The sequence below is a fragment of the Verticillium alfalfae genome, genomic scaffold (genome assembly GCF_000150825.1).
Source record: "Verticillium alfalfae VaMs.102 supercont1.1 genomic scaffold, whole genome shotgun sequence".
Taxonomy (NCBI): Eukaryota; Fungi; Ascomycota; class Sordariomycetes; order Glomerellales; family Plectosphaerellaceae; genus Verticillium; species Verticillium alfalfae.
This window is the reverse complement of record NW_003315038.1, coordinates 2,875,545-2,882,865: the sequence shown is the minus strand read 5'-3', so window position 1 is coordinate 2,882,865 and position 7,321 is coordinate 2,875,545. Positions and strand designations below refer to the sequence as shown.

Sequence of the window (7,321 nt, the reverse complement as noted above, 5' to 3'; positions counted from 1 at the left end):
CGATCTCGTTGGGGTAGAGGACGACGTTGTCGGTCTCTTCCTTGAGAATGTGGCGAGCGGTTGCTGCCGGCAGCATGAGCGCGAGGGCGGAGGCCTTGGAGAACTTCATGATTGTTGCGATTGTTGTGAGGGTGCAGCTATGTGATGATGATGTAAAGTGGTGGAGAGGGAGGAGTCGTCGGCTCAGAGGATGCGGGCCATCAGTCACTCGTCATGGGGGGGGGGGGCGCAAGCTCGAGGCAGCTAGCCTGCACGCGTGCTCATGTGCTCGTGCTCTGGCGTTGCTTCGTAACCGCCGAAATGGTGGGTCTCAGCTTTTGATAAGAGGCGATAAGACGGGTGTGCCTGGCATCGATGTCATCGGAAACGTGGAGGTGCAGTCGGCACCTGCTGGGGTTGCTAAGCACCAACCACCTTGGGGTCAGACGAAACCCAACAGCGGCTGGTGCTAGCAGACTGGTGTACTAGCCATCAATGTGTGCTGATTTTATGTTCAACCAGGCCACCCAAACAGGTTGATCGCTTTGGGAAGGCGGTCGCTTTGAATACCGCTTCGACTGTATAGCTCAAGTCGGTTCAAAGAACTCGAAGGACGATGCGAGCTTGGTCTGTGAAGGCCAAAGCTTCTGCTCCTCTGCTTCTTCCTCCTTAAAGCTGCTATCCGAGGATGAGGAATCTCGGGATTTAAACCGAGCTCATAATGAACTTGTACTCTGGAAAAAAAAAAAAAAAATGACGCCAAGCTATCCAAGCACTTGGTTCAGGGGCAGAACCTGATCCGGATCCGGAGAACAAGAACAAGAACACAAAGAAAGGCCTGCCACTCATCTCCTCAGTGGCCTGAAAGAAAGAGAGTCTCGCGTTGCAACCAGGGAACTGAGAGGGCCTTGCTCTGTGGGGTTGCAATTCAGCATGCTGGCTCCACTCACAGCAGGGTTCCTTACAGAGGGTGGCCTGAACTTATTGTCGAGCCTGCCATTGGACAAAGCCACGGGAAGGTGCTGGGTAGGTACAAGGGGTGGCTTGCTGAACTCTGGACGAATCAAGATTAGCCTGATAAACTTGCTGACTACAGCAGCATCATTGGCAGATCTGGGCAGCCCATCTGCATGGTTCCTGCAACCGGTCGTCAGTATTGTGGAAGTCGACCTCTTCCCCCCCCTTCACCACCCTGTCCAAGACGGCTTCGAACCTTGGCACAAGCGAGCTCGCTAGGCTGGTTCGGTTTTCTTCAGTCTTGCTGCATACACGCTGTTGATATGCCTTGCTAATTCTTCTCGCAATACTTTGCTTGTTGCTTAGGTATCTACCAACGACACAATGGATGCCCTCTACCTGGCACTCGCGCCACAACATTCGCTCTCAACACCATCCCCCCTCTCAGTCCAACCATGACCACCGCCGTTCCGACCGCCGATGATGGAGTCCCTTCTCCGTTTCTTGGCCTCCCGAGGACCCCCACACGGCATCTACGTAATTGGGTCAACAACCGGTACCCCCGGAGTCCGCCCCGCAACGAGTCATGGTCGCGCCTCGGCGGCGTCGCCGTCTGTCCCACCCCCATGTCACATTGCTAGCCAGCTGCACACACCCGCGCTTTGTTCGGCGACAGAGTCGCATTTCCCTCATGGTTTCCCTCCTGTGTCTCATCGGGCAGCCTGTCGTGTGCTCGCCTGCCAGCCCTGTCGACGGCGCTGCTGCATGCCAGCTCTTGGAGGACCGCCGGACCTCAACTTCGTGGACGCCAGGCTCTGTGGAGAGGAGCGGGCCCGCTGCTCGTATCAACAAGCGTCGACAGCAGTGATGAGGCCCCGCCGATCTTGCCTGCGCGTGGAAATCGCTCTCGATTGTTGGGTCCCATTGAGTTTTCTGACGTTTGCTCCCACTTGCTGGGGGATTTAAAGAGCTCGCCTCCTGCCTGTTGATCCCGTGGTGAACTGCTCCTCACCCTGCCTTGCCACTCGCAGCTACCTCTTCTCGCTCCTTGAGACCCCTCGTCAACTCTTCAAGATGAAGTTCACCTCCAGCTCCAGCCTTCTGGCTGTCCTCGCGGCTACTATCTCTTCCTCAGAGGCCTCTCCCTTCCAGGGCTGGGGTTGGCCGTCTCCTGGTGGTCAACCTTGGGGCCAACCTTGGGGCAAGCCTTGGGGCAAGCCTTGGGGCAAGCCTTGGGAGCAGCCGCAGCCCGACAAGGGTACGGCCCTTACTCACTGGCCAAAGCAGGCCGCCGATATCCTGAACGCCATGATCCGCGCCAATGCTCACCAGGGCAACTACGCCGTGTTCGACATGGACAACACGTCGTACCGCTTCGACCTTGAAGAATCGCTGCTGCCGTTCCTTGAGAACCGTGGCATCATTACCCGCGAGACGCTCGATCCGTCTCTCCACCTGATCCCGTTCAAGGATACGCCTTCGCACAACGAGACGCTCTTCAGCTACTACTACCGCCTCTGCGAAGTTGACGACCTCATCTGCTACCCCTGGGTCGCGCAGGTCTTCTCAGGCTTGACGCTGCGTGCCCTCAAAGGCTACGTCGACCAGCTCATGGCCCACAACGGTACCATTCCCGCCACCTACTTCGAGGGCGACGTCGTGACGCCCATTGCCATCAACCCGCCCAAGCCCTTCCGTGGCCAGCAGGAGCTCTTCAACCGCCTGATGGAGAACGGCATTGACGTCTACATCATGACGGCGGCCTCAGAGGAGCTCGTTCGCATGGTCGCCTCGGACCCCAAGTATGGCTACAACGTGCCGGCTAAGAACGTCATTGGTGTCACCATGCTTCTCGCCAACCCTGCGGACCCCTCGAGCCCAACCACGGCCCGCAAGCAGATCGAAGCCGGAACGTATGACGAGAAGGCCAACCTCGACTTCACGCTGACCCCCTATCTGTGGACACCCCTTACCTGGATGGCAGGCAAGCACGCTGCCATCCTGACGTACATCAGCCAGTGGAAGAAGCCCGTCCTGGTTGGCGGCGACACGCCCACCAGCGACGGCTACATGCTCTTCCACGATGTCGACGTTTGGAAGGGCGGCGTTCGCGTGTGGGTCGATCGCAAGGCGAGCTACCGCACCCAGATTGACGGCATGATCAAAGACAACGCCGACCAGCAGAGGAAGCTTGGTCTCCCCGTTACCGCTGACCAGAACTGGATCAAGGTGAAGCCCGAGGAGATTCTGTAAACGGCGCGTCTGTGTATGAAATGCAGAACGTGCACCGATGCGACCTGTCCTGGTCCGACCCTGGCTGGGAGAGTGCGCTCTGCGTGTGATGCAATGAGGACGTGAAAAAATGGGGGACAGCCGTCCGGGCGTGGTTTGACTGGCTACGAGATGAGATGATACCCAAAAAGACCCGGATACAGCGCTCGACAGTGACGCGGCCAAGACGACAGTAGGTCGCACGCCTTGATGACTACCAGTACACGGCAGGGATCCCCCCGGAAACGGGGCACTGCATGGAACAAAATGCACGGCAGCAAAAACAAAATAAAAAAAATCCCCTTAATTCTTAATCATGTAGCGCTCTATCTGTCACACCGGGGCGTCTGGTTCGGTGCATGGCCCAATTTGGATCTTAAAGATGGAGGGGGAAGATTCTCGCCAGAAGCTCGCCCTGCCGAACTTCCGCCGCCTACCCTGATTGCCGACTTAGGCAGCGTGGTTTTTTCAGCAGGGGTTGTTCGTCCTTTTGTTTCTTTCTTCCTTTGCAATTTGAAGTTGATTGGGGAAATGTCACCTGACCAAACAAAGGCCTTGTTCACATACTTGGGTTTGAGGCAATTGGCACACTGAGTGAAGCATGGTGGTCGCTTTGGCTAGTCTCCCCGAGGTAGAAAGGGACAGGAGCCCCCCCCCGACGGATGGATGACGGCCCAGGTATGTATTCGGTACACGACAATCAACGCGAGACTGACAGTATTTATACCTCCGGGGCTACCGTGCTTTGGGCTTTTGATTGTGGCCTGGTCACACACCATTGTGCTTGCAAGACTGCTGCTGCTGAGCTTCCTACGGCAACTATGCCCACCCTGCCATGCCCCATGACTCGCTGGCCAAGGCAGAGAGAGAGAGAGGCCTCTGTTCCTGCCGCGGCCATGCCGAGGATGACAGATGCGTCCACCCATGACGAAGCCCGTGTACATGCACGACGCCCACGCCCCCCCTTCCCATCACGCGCCGTGGGCCTTCTGAACGACAAACGCGGCGGCCGCCGTGGCGTTCGCGCCGTACGTCAAGTGCGCGACGGTGATGAAGCCGCCGCTGCAGACGGCGTCGTCCTGCTGGCAGAGGATCAGGGTCTTGCCGGCGGCGCCGGTGACGGGCGCCGGGTTGCGCGGGTCGCCAAAGGTCACGACCGAGCTGACCTTGGCATGGTGCCGGCGGGCAACGCCGGCGGCGGTGGTGCGCACGACGAGGGCGCCCTGGGAGTACCCGGCCATGACAAATCTTGGTGTCTGGGCACCGGGGTCGCCGCCTGGTTCGACGAAGGCCCGTCCTGTCCACCAGTTCGCGTCAAGCCGTCTCTGCCAAGTTTTGGTGGCTGTCCTTTTGCCGAAGTTGGCCGTCTTGACCAGGTCCCCCCGTCTTGGGCCCCGCCGCGCGTTCCGCTGCATGGTTTTTGCTTAACATGCTCGGCACGCCGTCCGTGCCATTCCTGTTGAAGCCCGGCAAAAGGTGGCCCGGATACGCGACGCCCTGGACGGCGAGGGTCTCGGCGCCGAGCTGGTCGCGCAGGGCGTCGAAGAAGGGGGGGCCGGCGATGAGGCCGACGGAGCCGGGCTCGGTCGTGCCGCGCGCGAAGACGACGGTGACGGCGGCGCACGGGGCCTCCTGCGCGAGGTCCTCCCTCGTCGTATCGATGCCGGCGGCGGTGGCGAGGCCCTGCTGCAGCGGCGTCAGGATCTTGGCGACGGCGTCGAGGGCGCGCTCGCCCGTCGGCAGCGAGCTGATGATCCGGAGGAACTGGTTCAGCGGGCCCGCGGGGAACTGGCCGAGGCCCGGGGGTATGTCTTGCCGCGGGGCGAGGGCGGACGCGTCGGTGCGCTCCAGCCACTCGCCGGCCGTCATGGCATCGGCGGCGGGCGAGGGCAGGCCGTGGGTCCGAGTCACGAAATGGCAGGCTAGGACGCCGAGTGCGATGGCCACACGGCGGATGCTGCGTATGGGCGACGTGTGGAACATGGCGAGGATGGCGTTCTCGGTCGGTGGATGGAGATGGCAAAATGCAATCTTGTCAGCAACTCTGCGGTGAGCGGTCTACTGTCGTGTGCCTGTCCTTTGGGCGTCCTCCATCTCTTCTCTTATACGCCTCGCATGGCAGCGGGGCAGGCGCCGAGGTCTTCGATAATGCGTGTCATGCTCTCCTGCTGCCCTCAGAAGGAGGAAATCGTGTTCGGTTGCCTCTTCGGCAGTTGAGGGCCACCATCCTCAACCTTCGGTGGGAGGGGGGGGGGGGAGGGCTGAGTTGCAGTGTTGTACTGTTGCATCGCAAGGTATTTCCGAATCGGGCCATAAAGGAGTGTGCGTTAGGGTTGCTGCGAGCGAGGTCGATCGGACAATACTGCCCATGCGGGATACGATGTTGTCTCATATGGTGGTATCGAGGATCTACCGAGAGCCCAGACATGTGAATTCGCGGGGAAGTGACGTAGCAGGGGGCATGGTCTGTCTCTGGAGTGAAAGTGCCGAGGGATGCCTGGTGGAGGATTCAACCCAAGGGTCTGATCACAGGGAGAGAGGATGAGGTGAGGTTGCGTTTTCTTGGGCGTCGTGTACAGATGGTTGCTGAGGACCATTTGACCGCCATTGCATTTACAGAGGTGGAAGGCACAACATGAGCGAGGGGGTATCGGGAAGGCACTGACTTGGGGCCCAGGACAGGCCAAAATAAAATCTACAGCAGGCAGCCGATGGAATTGGACTCAAATAGTGCCAAATGGTGGTATGGACAGGATCCTCAAAAATACGTGAAAACAAGAAGTAATCTCGTATGAACAGCAACATTGCGAGTTACCTTGGTGTTGAGCGCAAACGTGCAAAAAGTATGAACTCCCCGACACAGGATCGAACTGTGGATCTCCCGATTTGCCAAATTAACAGTCGGACGCCTTAACCAGCTGGGCCATCAGGGACTCATGCCAGAAGAAGACGCTGTGAGCTACATGTGGTCTGCGCGCAACGAAGGACTAGCGTCGTTAGGTGTGGGTGCTTGTGGAGCCGGAACCACCTTGGCCACGGCCGATGAACTGACTGCGAGTACGTACCTCTTACCTCTTACCTCTTACCTCTCTACCGTACCTACTCTCTACTCCCTACTCTCTACTCCCTACTCTCTACCCCTACCTCTCTAGGTACCTAGGTGAGGTAGGTACCTAGGTGAGGTAGCCGAAATTCTATCTACTCCAACCATGTTTATCACTATTTCTTTCCCATCAACAGGCGTGTTCCTCATCGTTGATCCATGTCTTTCACTCCCATTGAGCACAGGCACAGCATACGCCGATGATGGATTGAGTTTTCGTTTTCGGAAGAGCGGCTCGCCGAGCACCACCACACGAGGACCCCTATGACGGAACGAGGCCGAGAGGTCGCTGTGCATCTCTCTCTCTCTCTCCACCCTCCACCCCTCCTCACCTTAGCCTCGCCCACTCTTGAGGAAGACCATCAGTACAAGAGACGTTGTCCATCGCGGCATCGAGCGCCAAGTGTCAGCTGTCATACATGGTTACAGTGAGCGTTCTCACACAGCACACGATGCGCTGCGAGACGGTCATGGCGGGATAATCATGGCTCGATTGAACATGGAATGTTCGGTAGGCACAGTGCTCCGACAGTAGCCACGAGGAACGTTGGCTCCAAGACAGAGACCTGCGTTGAGGCATGCGTCTCTTGGCCATGTCAGCAGGTCCCGCTGCGTTGCAACGGACCACCGACGGCCCAGCGCCATGATGCGAAGAGTCCGCGATCGATGACTTCACTCGACGCCGCGCGTGGTGTCCCCCCCCCCCCCGCAGTCGGCATTCCCCCATCCCCAACACCCGGCGTACGCTACCTAGGTACCGGACTGTCTAGCTACTTGACTGACCCCGAACGCATCCCTCGTCCCCCTTGGTCCTCGTCTCTTCACCCATTCTCTATCACTGCACAGGCAACAACATGGCCGACGCGACACACGAGGCTGAGGGCGCCGGCCCAGACGCCAAGCCCGCGCGCGACCTCATCAAGCGCGGCGTCAAGCGTCCCAACAAGCTCGGCACGCTGACCTTCGTCGGCCTCCGCGCCCTCGACGTGCCCCTGCAGTACAACCTCCTCG

At 58.9% G+C, this 7,321-nt stretch overlaps 4 protein-coding genes and 1 non-coding gene across 5 annotated transcripts in view; 2 read left to right on the top strand and 3 right to left on the bottom strand.

Moving 5' to 3' along the window:
* Positions 1 to 109, bottom strand: part of VDBG_00882 (bacterial leucyl aminopeptidase) — a gene marked incomplete at both ends in the record, with an annotated part of 1,472 nt that extends 1,363 nt beyond the window's left edge. The window contains one exon of the mRNA XM_003009153.1: positions 26 to 109. Within this exon, the coding sequence (XP_003009199.1) occupies positions 26 to 109 (84 nt within the window). The remainder of the gene's footprint in view (positions 1 to 25) is intronic.
* Positions 110 to 2,010: 1,901 nt separating this feature from the next.
* Positions 2,011 to 3,189, top strand: VDBG_00881 (phosphorylcholine phosphatase; the record flags this gene model as incomplete). Its single annotated transcript, XM_003009152.1, has 1 exon — positions 2,011 to 3,189. One exon carries the CDS (start codon positions 2,011 to 2,013, stop codon positions 3,187 to 3,189), a length of 1,179 nt encoding a protein of 392 aa, XP_003009198.1.
* A 1,332-nt stretch (positions 3,190 to 4,521) lies between these two features.
* Positions 4,522 to 5,190, bottom strand: VDBG_00880 (cutinase; the record flags this gene model as incomplete). Its single annotated transcript, XM_003009151.1, has 1 exon — positions 4,522 to 5,190. The coding sequence occupies one exon, from the start codon at positions 5,188 to 5,190 to the stop codon at positions 4,522 to 4,524; it is 669 nt and encodes a 222-aa protein (XP_003009197.1).
* Positions 5,191 to 6,057: 867 nt separating this feature from the next.
* Positions 6,058 to 6,140, bottom strand: VDBG_15015. The gene has a single exon. It is a non-coding gene; the product is annotated as a tRNA-Asn (tRNA).
* Positions 6,141 to 7,164: 1,024 nt separating this feature from the next.
* Positions 7,165 to 7,321, top strand: part of VDBG_00879 (conserved hypothetical protein) — a gene marked incomplete at both ends in the record, with an annotated part of 955 nt that continues 798 nt past the window's right edge. The window contains one exon of the mRNA XM_003009150.1: positions 7,165 to 7,296. Within this exon, the coding sequence (XP_003009196.1) occupies positions 7,165 to 7,296 (132 nt within the window). The remainder of the gene's footprint in view (positions 7,297 to 7,321) is intronic.